At 45.8% G+C, this 22717-nt stretch overlaps 1 protein-coding gene across 1 annotated transcript in view; it reads right to left on the bottom strand.

Moving 5' to 3' along the window:
* Nucleotides 1-3043: 3043 nt before the first annotated feature.
* LOC104513083 (serine/threonine-protein kinase tousled-like 2) overlaps nt 3044-22717 on the bottom strand; it is a 40437-nt gene continuing 20763 nt past the window's right edge. The window contains 14 exon segments of the mRNA XM_010156311.1: nt 3044-3490; nt 3877-3984; nt 4939-5050; nt 6174-6312; nt 7802-7971; nt 8462-8551; nt 9495-9586; nt 11204-11285; nt 11637-11734; nt 13647-13713; nt 17449-17601; nt 18982-19118; nt 20506-20616; nt 22620-22712. Coding sequence (XP_010154613.1) covers nt 3317-3490; nt 3877-3984; nt 4939-5050; nt 6174-6312; nt 7802-7971; nt 8462-8551; nt 9495-9586; nt 11204-11285; nt 11637-11734; nt 13647-13713; nt 17449-17601; nt 18982-19118; nt 20506-20616; nt 22620-22712 — 1626 coding nt within the window. The 3' untranslated portion in view covers nt 3044-3316.

A 22717-nucleotide genomic window follows, 5' to 3' on the forward strand; every position in this document is an offset into this window, starting at 1 on the left:
GGGGGGGGGGGGGGGGGGGGAATAATCAATTGCAGCAGCGGGGAGGGAGCCGAGCTGCTCTCGGTGTTCGGTTTCACTCGTGCTCGGCCACAAACTGACTTCAGGCATGACAAGAGCGATGTCAGGTTTGCAGCAAAACCCCCATCCCCAGCAACTCTTCCTCCCGAGGAAGCAGGCTCCCAGGAGCAGGTATCGTCCTGCTTTGCCGCGGAGATGCCCCGCAGAGGCTGGGAGACGCCGGCAGAGGAGCCGGGCGTGTGAAGTGGCGCTCCCCGGGCGTCAGTCCGGACACGAGCAGACTCCACACCTACAGCTGCCAAGGTCCTTCCTCACTGCCCATTGTGTGTTTGTTAAAGCTGGGAAGGCTCAGCCGTGAGAAATCAGAGGAGCTGAGCTGCTCAGCACTGCTCAGCATGGTTATTCCGGGTGATGGAGACCCGAACCTCAGGCAGCCACGGGCTGGGGAGCTGCTGGTGGGTTGTGGCCGCCGGCTCTCGGCCCAGCCAGCCAGGGCACGGGAGTGCAACGCGGGTTCACAACAGGCTCAAGAAAAGGTGGGTTTTGTGTCCAGAACCTACACAGCTTCTAAAGGCAACTGCTTCTCCACTGGAAACGAGGGGCAAACGCACCTCAGGTGTCCGTCTCGATGCTCCAGAACGAGATCAATGCCAGTAATTAAGTAAGACTTCGTCATTTCCAGCGATTCCTGCCTCGGACGCAGAGATCTCACTCTGAGCTGTTGAACGCAGCCTTCCTCCATCCTTCCTCATCCTGTCCCACGTCACCTCCACGCAGCCACTGCAAGACAGCCCGTGCCAACGCTGTGAAGAGCAAAACAGTAAGAGCCGAGCAAATCAGTTTCTTAAAACTTATTTTAATATCCATGTCTCATCTGTTGGGTAGAGCCAAAACAGTCTGGCCTGGTTTAAGTTACAAATTCTTCATACACTTTTCTTTAAGTAAATGAACAGTGTGGCAATAGGGTCTGTTATTGGAAGTGAAACCCATATTAACAAGGAAGGTGTCGCAGCCAGAATTCTACCAGGGTTCTTCACGGCTGTCAGCCCCGGGAAAGGCCGACGCTGGCCCCAGGCCCCTGGATGGGTGTCGCACAGCAGAAATAAATGCATCTGACACAAAACTAATCACACCCACAGAGATAGCACACACTGAATGTCCAAGAAACAACAGGACCGGGACAGAAAAAACCCTTTTAGAATTCTCCCCGACGCGGACAGACACCAACTCATGTTTCAGCAAACGGGATGAAGCGCCAACCCCGATTTCGCCTGACAGAGGCTGAACAGACGTGCTGAAGTGCTGCTTGCTGAACAGTTAACTTCTGAACAGAGCAACAGGGATGGAAAGGCGAAGAAATTATGGCTGAGGATTTAAAGATGCAGTATTTCTTTCCTTTGTTTAAAAGCCTCAGTTTAGAGCCCATCCTCCTGCAGCTGCAAGCACATACATCCAACTAAAAGCCCAAGAGTCACGACAAAAATAGTAATAAAAATCAAAGCGGCAGCGTTCTCCACTTCCCAGGTCCATTGCCCAATCTCAACAGACTCCTCCATCTTTCGGTCAACTAAAAGTTCCTGATCTGGTTTAAGCGTAGCGCGCGCAGACGAGGGCTGACAGTACGGCAGAGGCGGTGGTTCTCTCTGACAGCGCGGGACCGAGACCATCGCTTGCCGCGAGAATGCCATTTGGGGACTGAGTGCCCCGAGCAGCCCAGGCGCTGCCAGGGCTGCGGGTACAACCCCGGATAGACCACAGCAGCGTGGGCACTGGGCTGGGAAGCGTGCACAGGGTGACTTGGTTTTAAACACCACCCTGAGCCGCAGGAGAGCACCGCTCCGCTCCCTCCCGAGACAAACCCTGCTCTTGAACACTGCATCTTTAAATATTTCTGGCTATGAATTCCTGCCACATGTTCGGAGCACTCCAACCTGGCTGCCACATGTTCAAGTGCTGTGCTTTTTGTGTGTGTTTTCGGTTTTCCTTCAACGTGGGGGGAAAAAGGGGGCAGAGCAGGGACAAGAGGCTTGCGTTTCACAGCGGGCAGACGCCAGCTGAAGGTGTAAGACCCCTCCAGGCAGATTACAGAAAGGAGACAAAAATAGTAATTAGGGTGCTCGCTCCCTTCCATCCCCCCTCATTTGCAATCGGATGCAGCGATGGCAAGTTAGGAAAGTCAGCAAGTTTTAAAAGGAAAGCGCTAAGGGAAAGCCTTTGCTGAGAAGAGCAGACAAGTCTTCAGCTTCGGATTCTTGTAACATGAACAAGATATGTACAGCGCCGCGTGAGCACGGATCACACCTGGGATCAACTGAGCTGTGCTCCCATCCTTTCCTGTTCGCTGCCTGCTTTTTCAACAGTCAGATCATGCTCACGAGAGCAGAGGGCACGTCGTGAACACGTCAGGGTGTCACTTCAAAAAGAACAGCACTTCAAATAAATTAGAAAGGTGCAACCGTTGAGCTGTGAAGCAGCAGCTGAAAACCCTGTGGCAGTCGGAGCCGTGACCCACTCTGGTCACAGGAGATCTACGCAGGCCTGTTCTCCTACGGGCTTCACTGCCCTCCTGAGAAGGTGAGTTATTCCTAAGAGGCCACCCCAAGGGAGCAGAAAGCTGCACCATCTGCGGAATGGACACTGCCATGAACCTGCTAATACGGGTTTCACTTTGAGACCAGAAAACTGCTTTCTTCCAAAAAAATTGTTATTTTTAAAAAACTGAAATTAATTAGGGGTAAAACACTAACTCTAGTGCCATGAACAGGCAGGATCAACTTTTTTCCCCTCCAAAGGGCAAAGAGTCATATACCATCCCCAGCTGAACCTTGGTGCTTCGAGCTTTTCAGGAGATGTTACCTAAACTTTTTATTAAAAGAAAAAGAACAATGTTTAAATATCAACACTGGACTAGCCCAGTCTTTTTCCAAAGTCCACATTCTTCATATGAAGCACACACGGCGTCCTGGATTCCCCAAGGCTGCATGTTCAGTTCACAGTACAAGGAACCATGTCTTTTTGTATTTTCTTGAGTTTCCTCTCCTTGCTCAGAGCAGCCATCCTTTTGTGGTCATTTACTGGATAAACCTCAAGCCATCTCCTATCCACATGGCTTGGCCTAGATGCCGAAGGTTTTCTTGATGAGAGTTGATGTTGTCATGCTCTATGGATGGAAAAAAGCAAGAGAAAAAAAGCACCTAGTACAGGTTTCTTGAGACCCTTGCGGATTCCTTTATTCCAAAGCTGTTTCTGAAAGTCTTTTTGCCGGTTTCTCAAGCAGTTTTTGGCCTATTACTCTGTCTCAGTTTGAAGAGCTGTTATTGGATGATCCAGAGGTTGATGCAATTGCAGCTCCAGCTGGGCTGCTTGTGGATACAGATTTGCGGATGTGAGGCAGCAAGTATGGGTCACAGGCCAGCTGCTGGACATCTATCCGATCCTCCTTTCGGTAGGCCAAGCAACGTCTGATAAATGCCTGCAGATACCCCAAAGGCAAAACAAGCATTAGTAGACGGACAGAAACAGGAAGCTTTCTTTGACAGATAACTCTTTGGGAGCAGGGCCAATCTGACAACCTCAGCGCTGACATTCCTTCCCCAGGGAGCAGAGAGACAGCCCAGCTCCTCCAGGAGAAGCTCATCTTTTACCAGGAGAAAACACGGGCAGAGGCACACGCTGCTGTTCAATCCTCAGCCCGAGAACTACCACAGGGAAAAGCCACTGGCTGCTCCGCAGGATGCAGGCACTAAACACAGGACTCCTGCTGCTTTTAGGGAAAGCAAGAGGACGGAACTGCCGGCGCTGATCACGACTGCTGACTGACACACACAGCGTGATCCAGCTCGCTGCAAGATGATTTACCTTTGCTTCTGGCGTGACTACTGGCTTTGGAGGGAACTGCACCTCGGTAGCTTTCAGAATTGTGTTCTCCTGCAGGATATCTTGTTGTGACTGGTTGTGACCGAAGGGCTACCAAAAAAGTGGGAGACAGTTGTTAAAGGTTGGTGACAGGCCTTAAAGAAACCCGTAACGCTACTGTTTATCATCACCTGACATCAGCATTTTTCCGGGCAAGGAGCCCGTGAATGCGGTGAAGATGCTGCAGATTCCAGCCGGGTGAGCAGGATACATTGCTCCCACGCTCAAGCTGGACACAAGGGACCAAGCTGGAATATGTCTGGGGTGTCTCCACTCAGACAGGAGGGATCCCTGCCTGATCCAGCCCTCGCAGGTCAGCTTCAGCATGTGCAAGAGGGCCCTTGCCCACCTAGGCTGGCAGAGTTGCCCACTTCAATCTCTGCTGGGCTGGTCCCACCTTCTGTCTGACTGACACCACTGAAGAGTGTGTTTGCCAGCCCGGGCGTTCACAACACACGGTTGCCAAGGGCTCGTGAAAACAAGAGTTGACTGAATCGCTTTCCTGCTCCAACCTATTTCTTCTGTTGTCATAAAACTAATTACCTTTTCTCAGGACAAATCATCTTTTCTTGATCCAGACTCTTCCCTTCCAAAACTTCTAGAGTGGGTCTTTGTACCTATTTTATCTTTCTAAAACACCTGCAGCCATTAAGGAGTATCTGGCTCGACACAGAGGTGGCACATGGAAAGCATCACAAAACAATGCTAGGCCAAGAGCCTCAGGTGTCTGGCCCTGAACGATACACTTGTCCTGCCCAGAACAGCCTCAGGGGAACATGCCCAGTGGAAAGACGTTCTGCAGAACACTGCTTCTGAAGGAAGGGCCGTGTAGAGCAAAACACGGCCTGGTAAATTCTCCCCACTTCATTAGCATGGACTCTGCCTTGGAACTGATGGCAGCGAGACAAAGCAGAAGTCTGGGGAGGAGAAGGAAGTAGAAGCCAGGGCTGCCTCCCAAAATGTTCAGGAAATCACCACTAAGAAAGGAGGTAAACGCCTTCTTACCTTTCTGCCATAGAGACATTGATAGAAGATGACTCCCACTGACCAGACATCAACCTTATTTGAAATCTTTGGAGGTTCTTTGCCAACCACAAAACATTCTGGTGGCAAATACCTGATTGGAAGGAAACGACAACAGCTTATGAGCCACATCTCCTATACTTTCAACCGTTTTCTTTAGAAAGGAAGGAAGAAGCTCCTGCGATCAGACATTCGCTTGGGGATCGAGGGACCCAATTTCATTCCTGTGTATCTTTGGGCCAAGATCACCAATGCAAACCCCTTCTGGGAAGAGCGATCCCAAGGACCCTCCCAGGCACTCATGGCCTGAGCTAGTCTGCACAGTCAGCTTCTTTTCACCAGAGCATGCAAAATAATCCCATTTTCTTTTATCTTCAGAGCTGGTATTTGTTGTTCAAAGGGCTTGGCCAACAATTCCACAATAGAAACACAAAGCCAAAATACATATTTCTAGAAATACAACCCCAGATGCCACGTCCTAGTTAGAGACACTCAGCCTTGCTCAAACTACAGCTTGTTTCATTTTTCGAAAGAGAACAAAACTGTACGATACAGAATGCCTTAACAAGTGTTCCTGTACAACTGTTGCCCATAGTGACAGTCTGCAGCTTGGGGAATAGCTAAGAATCGCATTCAGGGGCACCCACCGTGGGTCACGCTCTCAGCCACGGGTGATGCAGTGACAACACCCGGCCCTGAGGATATTGCTGAAAACACCCTTCACAGGACACTCGAAAGCAAAGCTCTGGCTACGGACAGCACTGAGATTTACATCTTTTGTGAGAGCAAACTAAGGATTTTCATCTCCTCGTTTCAGTGGAATACTCTTTCCATCTCCCTGATGCACCTGAATTTCTAAATAGGCAGGGTATTCTCCTCCTTCTTGCTTAAACTGTTAGACAGCACCATTATGGACTGTGAAATAGCAGCCAAGCTCCACTCCAGAGCCTGCTATCTCAGCAGCATATGCAGTTTTTCACCAGGTTCTTCGGATAAGAGATGGTTTTCTAATGTATAAACACTAACCCACTGGAAAGTAAAAAGCTGCCAGCCTCAAAAGGAGCTGTGTGACAACAAGAGCAGCTTCCAGGGTCTCGAATCTCCAAGGTCTCAAGCTGTCACAGACAATGGCAGCACACACAGAGCTGACACAGATCCAAAGCTGTTTATAAACTGTTCTTGAGCTGTAACTTGCAAGTGCCCAAGTCGATGCTTACCAGTAAGTACCAGCCCCCTGCGATGTCAGTTCCATGCCATCAACAGAGTTGTAGCTGTCATCATCCATGATTTTGGAAAGTCCAAAATCTGTGATTTTTATCTCTCCACATGCAGTACCATTGACTAGAAGAATGTTACCTAGACAGAAGGAAATAGCCCCTTAGGATACACATCTAGCAGGAAAAACAAGAATAAAATCGAACTGAACTCTGGCACTCTGCACGAGAGGACAAGGAACCTATGCAGCGAGCTGCAGCAGCCTGGGGTAGATGCTTTAACACTCAGCAACATCCTGAGCTCCAGAGACAACTCAGCTCCCATGAAGTGCTAGAACTCATCTGCCCATCCCTGAACGACCCACTGGCCTGACATTACTTGGAGCCTCCAGATTCTGAGCCCTCTGAGCCACATGAGCTTGATGCCCATGGTGTTTTGACCCCTCCCAAAGGTCCCGTTGGAAGGGCAGGTCAAAAAGGAGGATTAAGGAGAGAAGTACACATACACAATTATGACTCATTCTGCCCAGAAGTCCTGACTTGCCCCGGCCTCTCAACAAGCCAAGAACTCTCTCCTTCCTGGCAGTGCTCCCCAGTGGCTTTCTAAGCTCAAAAAGGACAATTACTGCTTAGGCAAGAGTCTTTTCCAAATCCACCAAGGATCAAGAAGTCAGATCATCACTGTTTTTCTCAAAGCCTACAATAAAGCGGCAGAATCGTGCGTGACAGCAGTGGATGAATCACAGCTTTAGACAACTGTAGGCAGAGCTGTGCAGCACGCTCAAACAACAGAGGAGTCAGCAGCTGGGGGAAGAAACAGGGTCACTAGAACTAGTGCAACAGCACCACCTCCCGTACAGATTCCTCACGCTGATGCAATAAACCACATCACATCCCAGTTACACAATGCTGATGAAGTGCCACCAGTACAGGGAGACGAGCCAGGGAAAACTGCCCAGAGAGGCGGCTGAGTTTTACTGGACTAGGAAAAAAGCTACGCAGCCAATACACATCACCCCAAAAGAGAGCACCTCCGTTTCCCCTTGTGCCTCTGCCCAGTGATAAAGGGAAATCTGCAACCACTTCTGGAGAGGGTCTTCTACATGGCAGATGTGACTGAACTCAAAGCCACCCCTGAGCAAAGAGTGTGCCTGCATGTCCTCAGCTTTGTGAGCTGCCACATGACACAAAACACTCAACACTTCAAGTTAGCTTCTGCCACCACATTTTCAGGCAGATGATTACAGAAAGAATAAGCCAGAAGAATGGGAACATGAAACACACTAGTAATTATGGGAACCTTTATGAAGCAATAACAGAAGCTCTCAACAGCAGAATACAAGCAGGAGAAGAAACCAAACACAGACACTTGGTGGTTCAAGGGCTCATTCCACACAAGGAGGCTACTTTTTCTGGAAAGTTATTTCCTTGTTTTATGTTGCAATTCTGGAAGACAATACCCTTTTCACAGCATGTTCTATGCATTTAGGTTTTTTCCTGTTGCAAGTTAGTTTTCCCAGACAGCCCTGTCTCCTTTTTGTTGTCTGACCAAAGTGAGCTTCCCCACATTACTTACAACCCGTTACCTTTCGTGAGCATCCACAAGCACGTCAGCTAGCAGCACAGCATACCTGGTTTAAGGTCATAGTGTATGATGGGAGGTTTGATTTCATTTAAGTATTTTAAAGCATTCACAATCTGCATGATAATGGATCGCGCCTCTTTCTCCGACATTAACTTGTGCTGTTTCAGGTAGAAGTCCAGATCATTTCCCTCACAGTATTCTAACACTGTACAAAACCTGAAGACAAAACAGTGGTTGTAATTAAGGCACCTGATAGAAACCAGAACACGTTGCTATTGCTTGTCTGTCAGAATCACCTATTTGGTCAATACATTAAATTAAGAGTTCGCCAGCCTATTAATCCCTTTCTAAAATAAGCTGCCAGGAGCAGAGTCCTCAGTGCTCAATGGGACGAAGGTCAGAGATGCCCCATGAAATGCCAGACGCAGCAGCAGAAAGCTGTATCAGCTGGGGCATTTGCCCAGGCCAAGAACAAGCAGGATTTACTAGGAAAGCACCATGTCTGCCATAATACGGCACACTGGGGCGTGAGCTAGCGCCTCTAGAAACCCAATTACAGTGAAACCGCCCCAGATACCTCTGCAGTACGGTCTGTAACATCGGTGTGGACATTCTCTGGACTCTCCTGGGAAGTTTTAGGAGAGCAAATACTTTGTCTGTAGTGAACGGGTCAAACCAAGTCCAAGGACACAGCAACATAACTTACGAGTCAGTATCCAGCGAAAAGTAGTCGTATAGCTTCACTATTCGAGGATGATCCAGTTCTTTGTGAATTCTGTACTCTCTACACGCATGTCTGAAAACAGGAACGTCTGAGCATTAGTCATACAAGTGACTTAATCCTAAGTTCTGCAGATAGCGACCCCAGACATACCACGCAGCAACCCAACTTCAGTCAAACCCATGCACATTATTCAGACAGCCGAAGGGAAGGCAAGCAAGCGAGGAACTGCGCAGAACAGTTCTCAAAAACCACAGAATCTGAGCGCATGTCAGCCACTGGCAATGCTACAAAATAACTAATCCTGATTAGTGGTACTGCTTGCCAAAACAGAATAACCTCATAAATCGTTAAGGGGTCCAAGATAGCTGAATACAAGAATCAGCAAGTTCTAGAAAAATTCTGTGATGCTCAACAGCCCAATTTCCAGGCTTCAAATCCAGCTTAGTGACTTGTTGGGGAGTTAAGATCACAGCTTTATCTTTGAAGTTCTGTCAAGAAGGCTTGGCTGCCATTCTGTAGAGCTTATCTAACCCACAGCATTAGGGAGCACGTTTTACCAACACCAAAAGGCTTCCTGCAACTCCCCTCTAGGCCATGACATAGGTACAGGCCTAATCATCTGTGAAAGCATTATGTATTCTAGGAAACAAATAGAAGGGGAAGGCTTTCAGGGAGCACAAGGCAGGTGTGTACCTGGAAGATGGGCATGAACAACTGTTTCCCACCAGAGTGGAGCTTAGACATTTCGAAGAGGAGAAGCCACTTCAACGCTTTCATCACAGAGCACTGCTGGTGCTTTAAAACCTTGTGCTTGCACAAAACCGGGGGTGTGCACACGATTAAGACATTTCTACTCTGACCCAAACTTTTCCAAATAGCTAGTGGGGCAGATTGGCTTTTGAAACGTGGCAAAACACAAGGGGGAAAAAAGAATGGCAGCCTGTTCACACACAGTGGGTAACCAAACACAGGAGAAGTCTGGAAACATGGCGCTCTGCTTTACAGCCTTACTTACTTGTGATAGTTTTCCTTCTTCTCATCTCTCCAGTTTTTATTTAACTGGTGTATTTTCACAGCTACGTATCTCTGTTCTGTTAAATCAAAAGCCTGCAGAAAGAAGAACTGAGAATCAGTAGGAACCACAACTTCAAGTCAATACTGCAAAATCAGACAAGCTCTAACAAACCAATATCCCCACCCAGGAAATCAGCATTACGACATAGAGAGTGAAGAGCAAACCCACGTTTTGATGTAATTAGCTTCACTAATGAAACCAAGCAACTCTGAAAACAATTGAATATTCTCTGCTTTGATCTGACCTTCCCTACGGGATCCAACTAATGGCGCGTTTGTTCTGACATTTTACCACCACAGCTTCAACAGCATCAGAAAGGCCAAATGGCCAAAATATAGACAGTTAATCAAACGGGGAAAGACGCTGCCCATTGTTCCCCCAAGCCACCTAACCCATTTTCTACACTCTGCCCAAAACATACAGAGCATTTTTAGTACTTTGTTTCCCACTGGCAGCTCAACTTTCCATCTTGGAGCAAAATGTTTCAGCTTCCTTAGAAGCCGGAGAATTCAATAGCAGAACTGTGTAAATCTTGTGCTGTGTTTCTTCCCCTCCAGTTTCTTGCTATTTAGGCCGTCTTTAAAGAATGGACCACTAGAATTGGGCTCTTGGAGAAATGCAGAAATCTTTTATCCTGTTCATAGGTAACCAGGTAATCTTACTGTAAGCAGACAAGGATAAACTGTGTCCATCTCAAAAGTTGTATACGTCACTCCTAAAGCTTCATCAATTGGCCAAGACCCCGGAGAAGAAGGGCTAAGCATTTGTTTTAAGAGCATGGTTACAACTCCCATGCTCAGTCAGGTATGAAGCATTCATACCCTCTTGCTGCCATCTGTGGAGCCAACACTTTCTACTTGCTCAGCAAATCCTCCAGAGAGCAAGTCCCAGTACTTACACGCAGAACACACTCTTTTCACTACCTGGGCAGTCTAACCCCTCATGTTTAGACACCTATTGTTGTACTACAAAATAACAAACCACCGTGAAGTTTCCAGTATTTGCACTGGCAGAGTTATTTTCATTCCAGCCAAATTCAACATGAATTAAGAACTAGTGGGTACAGATGAGGGATATATACAACTGAAAAGGCTCTAAGCATAACAGTCAAATAGCAAGCACCAAAGTATCACAAGTCTTGGCCATGCAAGAGTGCTGACACACCATCTCCAGTTCCAAGGAAGTCCACACACCCCCAGCCTGCTACTTCAGAGCATCAAAAGACAGAAGAAGAAAGCCTTCTACCTCCAGGAAATGAAGGCTTTGCTCTTACTATTGGAGCTATTTTCTCTTATTTACAGTGACGTTCAGACTTGCTATGTCATACTTAATAAAACTTCATTACTTATGGTATTTGTGTAGCACTGGAAGACACAAGTGGTTTGCTTCTCTGTCCTGACAAAACTTGCAGACTTGGTGCAACGTTTTCTTGAAAGACACGTTTGCATGGAATCTGACCTCTGAGGACAAGGGCAGAACCTAAAAATCTCAAGCCTGCTGTCTAACGCAAGCCGGATGCAACACGTGCTTTGTTCTCCCTTCTTCCCTCCACAACCAACACACCACTGAGAAACGAAGTGTGAAAACTCTGCTGACTGCAACATTTCATTGCAGATTCAGAGCACACCAGACTGCCACTTCAGACTTACCTTATATACTTCACTGAAGCCGCCCCTACCCAGAAGATGTAGCAACAAATACCTATCATTTAGCGTTGGATGGTCTTTAAATCTGGCGAGAAAGACATAGTTAAGAACACTGACAGAAATAACACTACACAGTCTAGAAACAACATTTTTATATTAAGTAACAAAAATATTAAAACTATGTTAACAACTTACAGATTTGATACTATTTGATCACTCTGCGCTTAAGTGAAGACTATATAACGGTACCCTGACGCACTTGGAAGCCTGTCTTACGTTATTTCAAGTTATATCACTGTGTCACACACCCCACCCCCCCCGTCAAGTGACATTAAGTTGTAACACCAATTAAAAAAAATATTAACTGCTTCTCATCATGAAGGGAACAAATGAAAAAATTGTTGTATGTTCTTGTCCCTGAATCCCATGTGCTTACTGTGAATTATCTTCATTGTGTATCCTTTTCAATTCCCTGATATGTAGATTTCTAACCCTCTCTAGCCGTTCCAACTCTGCCTGGATCTCTGCTTCTTCCTGCACAAGGAAAAAAAAACAAAGGAAAACACAACGCCATGTTAAGACAGTGCAGTTTGCATTACTGCCTGATTTATGGAAACAAATGTAATTCCAGTTGTGAAAAGTTATTGGTATGTAACTTTTTTGGGAGATTAGAGAGATGGCCAGTCAACTACGAGTCAGGTGGAAGGTGATGGAAATGAAAACTGCCTGGGCAGTTTTGTTTACACCTATGCACGGACAGGAACAGACATCTTTATGCCTTCTTGGTTTTAAGGCTTTCTCTAATTAAGCAGCATTGTTGCTATGGTCCTATTCCTTATGTAATTAAGAAGTGTTGTTGCTACGGTCCTATTCCTTCCCTGACTCGGTGCTATGCAGCTGTTTTTGGAACTCAGCCTCTGCTGGGACAAGAGAAAGAGGACAGCCCTCAGAAGTAAGGAACAGGGATGTCACGATGCACATGGAGACAGGGCAGCATCCCAAGAGGACAGAGAACGTGAAAGGACAACGTCGGATCCTAATAGTGGTATGCAGTAGAACAGGTCAGAGTGTTCTACTTCGTGCCACATGGAAGTTTTGAGGTGCTGTTTGTAGAGCTGGAAGTTCTAGTGCCCTCAAACATGACCCCAGAATTCATCACTCTGGACAGGGTTGCAAACCTCAATTAAAACGTGTGCCTCGAGCAGCATTATTTGGTAGATATGACTCAAGGGACATAGTCACAAGACAAACGGGTAACTCTGTTCCCTCCCTTCTCAGCTCGTTCTATTTTTAGGCCTAAAGAATGAGCCAGTTTCCAAAACTGGAGGAAGGATAAGCACAGCTTCAGACAATGCCACGATCCCAGAACATTACTTCATTTTCCATTAAGGTCCATTTCCAAACGGATTCCTCTGTTGCAGGGTGACACACCGTGTGCCAGCACAGATGGCCCCGCAGTGAATCCACCCAGCAATGCGGAAGCTGCAGAGCAAGCGTGCCTTTAGCGTACTCCTGCCTGTATCATGTAACTGTGCTCACAGGTCACTAAAACACAACAGGCAGAGTGCCAGTGGATTCCATGTGTGCATTAACTTTCCCTTGATGCTGAAAATAATGAGTCCAGTAGCGTTAATGAGGCCTTCCATCTGACTCGTGTACCAAGGTTACAGCAAAAACTAAGTGTAGAGCTCAGGCAGCACCTGAGAAGGGAAGGGGGATTCCAGCAACGCTTCCCTCTTTGCTTCATACGGGGAGGAAAACTCCTTGCCCTTAGCAGAGATCACAGCTAACCAGGAAATGGCAGAAGACACATTTCTTTTTTCCCCCAGTACTTCATCTGTTGAAATGTCCCAGAAAGCTTATTTATTTTGCAATCTCAATAAAAGGTAACCAACAGCTTATCTAATTATAAGCTCACTTGCAGGTACAGTTCCTCCTGAAGCCAACGTATCTGAAAACAAATGAGCATAACAAGTGCCTGAACAGTACTAGTTCCCAAAAGCCCTAGAGATTTTATCGGAGCGTTACTAATAAAGCTGTTTACTGGATACTGCAAAGAAACAGGAAAGTCAATGGTGGTTGCAGGTTTCGTTGGGTTGTTATGTTTTCTTGCCCTGGTCCACTCCTTCCCGCTGCCCCATATTACAGACCTGCAAAGCCCAGCACTAGGCAGGCCACAGTGACAGAATAAGACGCATCAGAACAGTGGAACTCCCTGCAGGAAATCATAACTGTAAGGACACTGACATCTATTTACTGAAGCAAAGAACATCCTTCCTGAATACCAGTGCCTTGGAAGAAATTGTTACAAAATCCATGGCCATCCTTTTCAAGCAACAAAAACCTCTCAATTATCACACAGCAGTGACCTCTACAGAGAAACCGTATTGTTCACAGAACACAATCAAAAACCTATCTAAAACCCTTTTCTGCTGTTTGTTCTTACCTTTTTAAGATGGCCTAGTCGGAGTTTGAAGATTTCTTCCTGTTCATGGTATTCTGCTAACGTTAATCTGCAGAGAAGAGACAGATCCAATGCATTAGTTTCCCTGCATGTGATGAAGTACCAGCCTGCAGAACACACATCGCCAGTGGAAGCGACAACTACGCAGAGCATGTTAACAACTGGCAGGCAATTTTTTAAGTAAACTCAATCAAACTGAAGGAGACCAAAAGCTCAAACCTTGATAAAACACATACTGACTTCAAATCCAAGTCCCCAGTAACACCTATTTAGGCTAGTGACTGACTTCTAACAAGGAAAGCTAAACCATAATCTACCAAAACATGGCACTGAAGCACTAGTACTCTACATCTTATTTTTCCATTTCAAATTTGCTTTACTGACTCGTTTTCAATTTTTTCTTTGTAACAGAAACCGGATAATTCAACCCAGCTACTCACTCCAGGACTAGCAGTACATCTGGCCACAGAGCCACTACAAACAGAGCAATGTCCACAGATTCAGAATGTTTTCCTGTCTCAGGGTCTGTGAAGTGGCTTCCAGGGAAACCCTGGAAATTTACTTCACCTTACCGTATCACTGACCTCACGTGTAGTTGGGAGGAGCAATGGGATAAGGGGAATAATCCCCATTGAATTGACAGTAAATGACATGCAAAGTTTCCATCCTGAGTGGCTGGTCAAAAGGAAGTTTCATCATGTTTTTGATGTCTTTTATAGCCACAGTGTGCCATGTAGGTCAGAGGCAAAGTACAGCCTTACACTGAAATAATGACAGATCCCATCACTACTGAAACGCAGTGATGTGCTGAGATCTTTAAGGGTAGAAAAATGAATCGTTATATTAATTCTCTCACTACTACCAACAAGGAGTCTGGTAAAAGCATAAGACGTGTGAACATAAAGTTACAAAGCCTGTATCAACCACATCCATTTACTCTGGAAGCAAGATATGCATGTGACCGCATATAAATGATTTTTTTGAAGCTCAGCTGAGTTCAAAGTGAATCCCAGGAGTATTCCTGTTGCAGCAGTTATGCTCCTCTGCATAGTACTTAGTCCCAAGGTTAGTGTATGAGGTGTCCACAGCATCAACACCACAACTAGCTTCAGGAGGGGACCAAGTCCTGTATCTGCGCAGAGCCATGGGACCTTGCTCGCTAAACAGCGAGTTGGGAGGAGGTAGTATTCAGCTGATTAAGTGCTCATCTTGAAGTGCCTCAACATCTCTCCACTGCTGATAATGCAGAGGGGCTGCATAGTTGAAATGATTTCTAAAGCAGTCGTTAGCTGATAAATTTAATGCAAAACTCCAAGCCAACTTCCCTTTCAAAGAATCATGACCATAAGGAACTGCTTCTCACCAATTAAAGGTGCATAGAAAACACACCCGGTACCATACATGCTTACATGCCGTCTCAATTGATATAAAAGCATGATAATTCACCCACAACCCCCTCCCTGCCAGCCTGGATTGAGCTAATATAAAAGACTGCCCCACAAGTTTAGGTCTTTGGTTGGTGTTGCTGTATGAGGAATAAAGACAGTCAAATAAACCAGCAACAAGCTCTCCACACATTCTCGTGCAGAAATGAAATGCAGGGCTAAACACTGTCAGTCTGCTCATCACATACCGAGTACCACCAGGCTAACCCTGCCCAAAACAGCTGCCTGGGAGCAGCAGCATTGCAAAAATCAAGGGGGCTCTAAGACAAACATTGCCCTGTCTCACAGAAACATGCTTGAAAGACACTACTTCCAGTGCAGCTGGAGGCTCTAAGGTTGCCCGAGCTGCCCCAACAAACCTCAAAAAGCCCCAGCAGATTAATCTTCCTGAATTAAAATATTTTTCTCATTCATAGGCTAGAAACTACTTTCAGGAGAGCGTACGTTTAAATTTGCATTACAGGACCTTCCTCTCCTTTTTAACACACAGCAACAACCATGAACCAAGGAGGAAACAAAAAAAATCAAACAACAGAATTTGGCTGCTTCTCATTCAACTTTCAGAAACATTTATATTCAACTTGCCTAGGAGACAGCTTCTGTAAGAATTCCACAAGAAAACACCTCCCTCCAGAATCCAGAAAGTTTCATACCCGATCCCCACTGGTCCAACAAATGCACTTACAGGGTAACTAATGTTTAAGCCAGTAGTCAGGCAGTACAGTTGCTTCAGCTGACTTGCTAAACCAATGTTTTCAACACTCCTCAGGAACCACACTCATACACTGGCAAGCAGTTTACATCAAAACACCACAAGGAGCTTTTCTAAACCACAAAGATAAAACCCTGATGTATCGGTGATGAATTATAAACCAGCAAGAAACACAGAGAAAAAGATCTGGTAGCACAAAAAGGCTTAGTAGCGAACTCGGGTAGAGGCGGGAGAGTACGTCAAGGCAGCAGCTCGCTAGGTGTCACAGACATTATCGTGATCTCCAGGCACACCAAGGCCTGTGCTGCTCTGCCTGCAGAATAAGCCACACTAGGGCTGCAGCAGTCTGCTGGGGAACAACAGGCTGACAGAAGTGGGGAAAGTGTCATATCACAACCAACAGCAATGCTTCAAATTATCCCTGCAGACATTCAGCTTACTGCTCCCAACACAAACTGCAGTGCAAAGGGATGGCTTTAAAACTTTATTTAGTTGTTCTTAAGCTCGCTTGGCCAGAACGAGGGGTAAACATGTCTATTCAAGGTACTGATGTGCAGAGAGCACAGTCCCCTCCAGTACACTGCACATGACCTGCAGGCACCAGCATCCTATCTGGGGGCACCGCCCTGGCTGCTGAGAGCACGCCGAATATCACGATTCACCCAGTCATCTGCCTTCTCTGCTGCGACTGCAAAAGGCAGCAGGAGCTTTTGCTTCATGCGAGCTTTTAGAGATCAAGACCAAAAACTCGAAGGGCTGCAGGAACTTTGAGGTCAAGTCATGCCCAGGAGATTTAACAGTGCAAAAAGCAAAGTGTCATTGAGAGTTACCGCATTAGCCAAGAGCAATAACATGAAGACTGTCAAGGAAACTGGTAAAAGGTAAGGGAAAAATCTCTGACAAAGAGGGTTTTTTTGTGAGTTTCCAACTCACAAAAACTTCCAAAAAAATATTGCTCTGAATTTCTTGTGAGACACAGCTTTCCTCTCCAAGAACATCACGACTCTTAGAGCATCACTAACTTCAAAAGAGGGGGTGGGGGGGAAGGAAGTCTTCTGTAAGAACAAAGAGTAGCACTTCAACTACCTTTCCATTCTCTGACTCGGGTATCTGAAGGACTGCTTTGGTGACACAGGTCAGTGCCTAATGCACTGTCTTTATAGAGAGCATCTTTTTTCTTCCGTACACCAAATCAATTGTTTGAAAGGCCCCACCAGAAAGTACGTGGAAATAAAGGCTTCTAAATGTATAATTTTCTTTTTTTTTTTCCCCCAAAAAAGAAAAAAAGTACCACATATCACACAGTGATACCAAAATCAATTCTGAAGTTGCAACCCTTAAGAACACACCACTTTGAAAACGCAACTGGAAGGCTGAAGGTTACTGCATTCCAAAAAAGTCAAGACCATACAAAGCCTGGACTCAGCAACGATCCTTGTTTTACTCCAATGAAAACTATTTAGAACTGCAGCCAGATGTTGCTGAATGCCAGGCTAATTCCACAATATTCATTTGTGCATGGAGTGAGGCCTAGAGGCAAGGGCAAGATTCCGCTTCCCAGTAGATACTTTGTGCTCTAATCAAAACACGCAGCTCTGCAATGCACCAAGGTGGCCACGTAACCTACGTTTCATTTTCTGCTCCATTGGTCTTGTTCTTGCGCTGCTTCTGCTCATTGCTTGCTGGAGGGGTCTGTCCCATTGCAGGTGGCTTTCGCTTTGCTAACATTTTTCGTTGTCTTTCTATTTCTTCCCGCTGGGAATTTATCCTTTCCTGTTGCCTGGAAAGGAGAGAGTAGAAAAAACCCATGAAGCAGGTAACTGCTGGTATGCACTCGGCTGTCTTCAGCATCTGCCCTTAACAGACAGAAGCAACGAACTTCCAATCAGTTAAACTGGTAAGTTTAGTAAAAAACCATTTTTGTACAGAAAAGGGGGATGTGCCAAATGTTGTAACTCAGATTTTTTTAAAGGTATTTTTACATAAAAGGGGATTCTTTTCCCAGCCCACAGAAACCTTTCAGTAAGTGAAAGGTTTTATTCATGCAGAGGATATCCAAAACCAAGAGTTGCTAACCTCACGGAAAACCCAGGGATCCATGGTAAGTCACTAACTTTCCACACACCCTTTCCTAGAAGGCTCTGTTATACATCTCAGACTTTCCTGTTAAAACTACTCCTGAAGTCTGGCAGTGAGAAAGTATCCTTATGCTTCAAGGGTCCAGTTAAACCATCCTTAGTTCTCTGAAATATGACCAACACCATTCCCCACTTCACTAAGAAAGCAGTCTCTCTTCCAAGATAAAACGACTATCTTTGTGACAAAACCACTCTTGAAATTTCCAGTCTAAATGACTTGAACATTTACGTACTTAATGCATGTTTTAAGAGAGATAGACTGCAGGTAAATACTCCAGGAGTATTTCTCCCATGCCTTGCAACACAAACTAAGGAGGAAATATAAAGTCCTTAACCTGCACCTAACAAGAGCTGCGCCTCCCTATCAGACTACAGAGGAGTGGTATGATTTTAAAGGATCACACATAGCCCTCCCTAATGCAATTAATTTGCCAAGTCCTACTTAAAGGTCTAGGCCAGGTGGGAATTTACTGGATATTTCCATTAGCATCCTGCATAAAAGGGTCTCTGATGTTCATTTCCAGGTTTCTGCAGCCCCTTTGATCACTGTCACCAGGAGGCAAAAAAAAGTTAAATAGTATGGATTTTCCCTTTCAACCTTCTCTACTTTTTACTTAAAAAAAATAAAAAGAGCTAATTAGCCTTCCTTGACTAATATATGCAAGTATCCAAATCAAATTGATTGACTCAAGATACATATGAGAATTTGGTCCGCCGCCCCGCCCTAAGCACTGCACAGTCAGGTAGGCGCACTGAGAATACCCAACAGGGCAGCCTACTGCTTTCCAACCCAGAGGCCAACTCAAACAATTTGATTCCAGTTTCAAGTCACTGGAGGTTTAAGTGGAAACATATTTCTCACTTCAGTGTGGAAACGCTCCCCATTGTCAGCAGCAGAGCTCCTATCTGATCCTTTCATGCATCAGTCACACCATTCTCGCGTTTTGACACGCAAGACATCACACACAACTGCTTAGTTTTTCCGCCTCCGCCTCTGAAGTTAAAGACAACTCTGCCCTCACTTGATGAGGTTCTGGAAGGCATAGCCATCTGTCCACTGCTCGGTGAAAGACGCCCCGTGTCGCACCGTAGTGAAGTGACCTAGCCTCAATCGATCCTGCATGCTCTTATCTCTGCATGCCATCTTCTCCTGTTTTGACTGAAAACAAAATAAAACATGTTAAAATATAAGCCATAAATTAGCAGCTAAGAGCTGTGCTGTGTTTTAAATCACTACCAAGTCTTACTACTTTTCCTTGTTTCAGCACTGCTTATCTGACACCCAGCTGAAAAATCACTGATCAAATTACTGCTGGTGCTTCACACTGGTCTGACAGGGCATTTGTCTGTCTGCCGCCTTCTGACATTTCAGCCTCATCCTTCCTTCCCCATTACTGCTTGAGCAGCTCACACCCATTCCATCATCAGCTGAAATCAGTCTAACAGTAGGAATAAAACTACCCCTTTATATCAGTAGCTTGGCTAGACTACAGATGTGGCTCTGATCAGGCCCTTATTCACTCAAAGAAGAGATGAAGGAAGAAAATGCACCTGGAATCACTGTTAAAGACTAAGATACAGTGATCAGCCAGCTCAGTCCTAGACTCGCACCACTCCCAGGAGTGACACAATCTCAATTAGGTCACCAACATGCATAAAAACTGGTGGTGTTGTCTGTCACAGAGCATTTCTGGCAAGTGAAAGGAAATTTCCAAGGCCTGAGACAAGAGCAGCAAAGCTTCAGTCAGTCAGGATTAAAGGTGAACCAGCAAAGCTCCTCACTGGAGCTATCTGAATCCCTGGTCTACACAACACCTAGCCCAGAGTCACAAAGCCTCCCAGGCAGGGGAGTCCCATTCAGCCAGGAACAATCAGCTCTGTGACAAAATCAACTCAAACAGACTGGACGTACTGGCCAGCGCCGTGGTAGTTTTGCCCATCCAGTGCCCACAAACAATAGATGTAATTGGCCAACAGGTGAAAGAGCAATCAACCCCCGCATTGTTTAACCATCAGGAAATCTGGAAATCTGTCAACGCTGAAGTAGGCTGGATGCTGGTAAACAGCAGCCTGGCGCTCTCCCCTGTGTCTTTAATGTGTTGTTTTGAGTGTTACGCAAAGCAACCATCTCCAACTTTGCCATTTGAAAGAAGGAAAGGTCTAAATCACTGCCCATGTCACTGGGCATATCTGGCAATTTCACTGCACAATGGGATACGGCACTTGTATTGCCAGAGCTGGAGAATGTTGCTTTTCAGGTGTAAGAGTTTCCAAATCAAACCATGCCTGCTACATTTAGCACTCAGACCTCTTCACTTCTGCAGGGGAGATCACTCTTCGAGACTGTGAGAAGTAACCAAACTATAACATTCTGACCCATTTCAGTCTTAAAAATACATTCCTATCTGCAGAGAAACAATTCAAGACAGAATTCCAGAATTCTTTTATCACTATAGCAAGAGGAGCAGGTTTTTGCTGCTCCAAAAGACAGAGAATTTTTCAGAGACGTGAACTGACTGCAAAGATGTGCAAAGTCCCCCGCTCACCTTTTCTATAAGAAGCTTCTTGCTCATCGTTACACATCTGTTCAACCGCTCCTTGTACTTCTCCAGCATCTTTTGCTGTTCATCTATCTGCCGTCTCAAATCGCAGTTGGCCTGAGAGAAGAAAAAGTCTTTGACTTGAAATCACTCGGAGCCAAACTAAGCATCACCTAGGCAGAAGTTTCCCCAGCTAGCTGCAGGCATCAGATTAAAGAAAGCCAACCAACAGGGTAAGAAAAAGAGACTAGGTTCCTCTTACCATAACAACCAAGCCAAGCTCTGCAACTTTTAACCCACTCAAATCTTTACACCCCTCTAGAACAGGGAAGTGCTATCATCAGGAGAAGTGTGGCCAGCAGGGCGAGGGAGGGGATTCTGCCCCTGTACTCTGCTCTGGGGAGACCCCACCTGGAGTGCTGCGTCCAGCTGTGGAGCCCCCAACATCAGAAGGATATTGACCACTTGGAGCGAGTCCAGAGGAGGCCACGAAGATGATCAGAGGGCTGGAGCACCTCTGCTGTGATGAAAGGCTGCAAGAATTGGGCTTGTTCAGCCTGGAGAAGAGAAGGCTCTGGGGAGACCTCATTGCAGCTTTCCAGTATCTGAAGGGGCTACAAGGAAGCTGGGGGGGGCTTCTTCCAAGGACACAGTGACAGGACAAGGGGTAACGGGTTTAAATTGGAAGTGGGGAGGTTTAGATCAGATATCAGGAAGAAATTCTTCCCGGAGAGGGTGGGGAGGTACTGGGACAGGTTGCCCAGAGAAGCTGTGGATGTCCCATCCCTGGAAGTGTCCAAGGCCAGGCTGGATGAGGCTTGGAGCAACCTGGTCTAGTGGAAGGTGTCCCTGCCCATGGCAGGGGGGTTGGAACTGGATGATCTTTAAGGTCCCTTCCAACCCAAACCATTCCATGATTTTATCATCCTGGGGTACACATGAGGAACAAAGGTACAAGGAGACTAAGCAGAAGCACAAGGAATTTTGGGGTTTTTTTAAACATTTAAGACCTTACCACAGCTACCAAGTCTCAAAATAGCTTAGTCATCCTTGGACTATCCTCCCTCTTTAGCCACAATACTGGCAGAGAAAAAGGAGGGGATAACTCTGTGCTTTCAATTAAATTCTCATTTGGGTTACTCTCCGTCGGCTCCGCTATACGGACTGCTCCCAGCAACAGCTGCTGGTTCAACACCGCCACAGCGCACAGCAGGATTTCATGTGCAACCGTTTTAATTGACTAGAAGTGAAATTTAACCATCCCCCTTCCAACCAATAGCCTGGGATTAAACAGCAGACGGTAAAATAGTAATAATAAAAAAATGTACTTCCTTCTTCATGGATTATTTTCCACAAATCCACATGTGCCTCTGTGTATGTTTCCAAGAGCTTGTCGTAGCTCTTACAGGTGCTGCCACCAGACACACGCACACACAGAAAGCCTTCCCTCTTCTCCCTTACGTGTGTTTTCTAAATCTTTTCAACACTTCACAAGAGATGCCTCTCCAGCTGATGAAAGCTAAATCAATTAGAACTGCTCCATTAAGACAAGATCCTTGATTTAAAGGTATTTATCTCTTCCTGAGGAATACTAATGCGTTGAGAAGCTTTATTCCTCTGGTTTGACCAAAAGATGTTTCCTTATCTCTATACATGTCACTGACTCTCATGAATGTGCATTTCTGAATACAACTTCCTAGTCTACTGAGAGGCTACTGAACGTGCTGCTAAATAAAAAGCAGAGTCAGCTGCTCAGCACTTAGAGGGGAATAATTCTGCAGAGAAACATGTTAGGTTAGCTAGAGAAATACATAATTGTGCAACAGATCAAAGAAAGCCAACAACACTGCTGAGGACACAAACACCTGAGCTACAATGACGCTCCACTGTATAGCCACAGTCACTGCTACACTGCTTGTGGATTCAAGCAGGCCCAAACAGAGTATCTACAAGCCAGACAATTATCCTGCAAGTAAGGGATGACTGGATTTGTTTCACCTTGCACATTTTGATTCTACAAACAGTACAGAAAATCCTGCTCTGCTGCCTAGCTGGCACATGCATCCTAGGCATCTTTAAATAGCAGCTTTTAGAAGAGATGTCCCATTTTAAATACTTACTCTTAGTAAGTCATCTATCCTCCCCTCCTTCTTCTCCAAGTCAGAGTTCTTACTGTTCTCTAGTGCAGATATTTTTTCCATTGTGAGGTCAGACTGTA

Source organism: Eurypyga helias, unplaced genomic scaffold, assembly GCF_000690775.1.
Source record: "Eurypyga helias isolate BGI_N326 unplaced genomic scaffold, ASM69077v1 scaffold31757, whole genome shotgun sequence".
NCBI lineage: Eukaryota > Metazoa > Chordata > Aves > Eurypygiformes > Eurypygidae > Eurypyga > Eurypyga helias.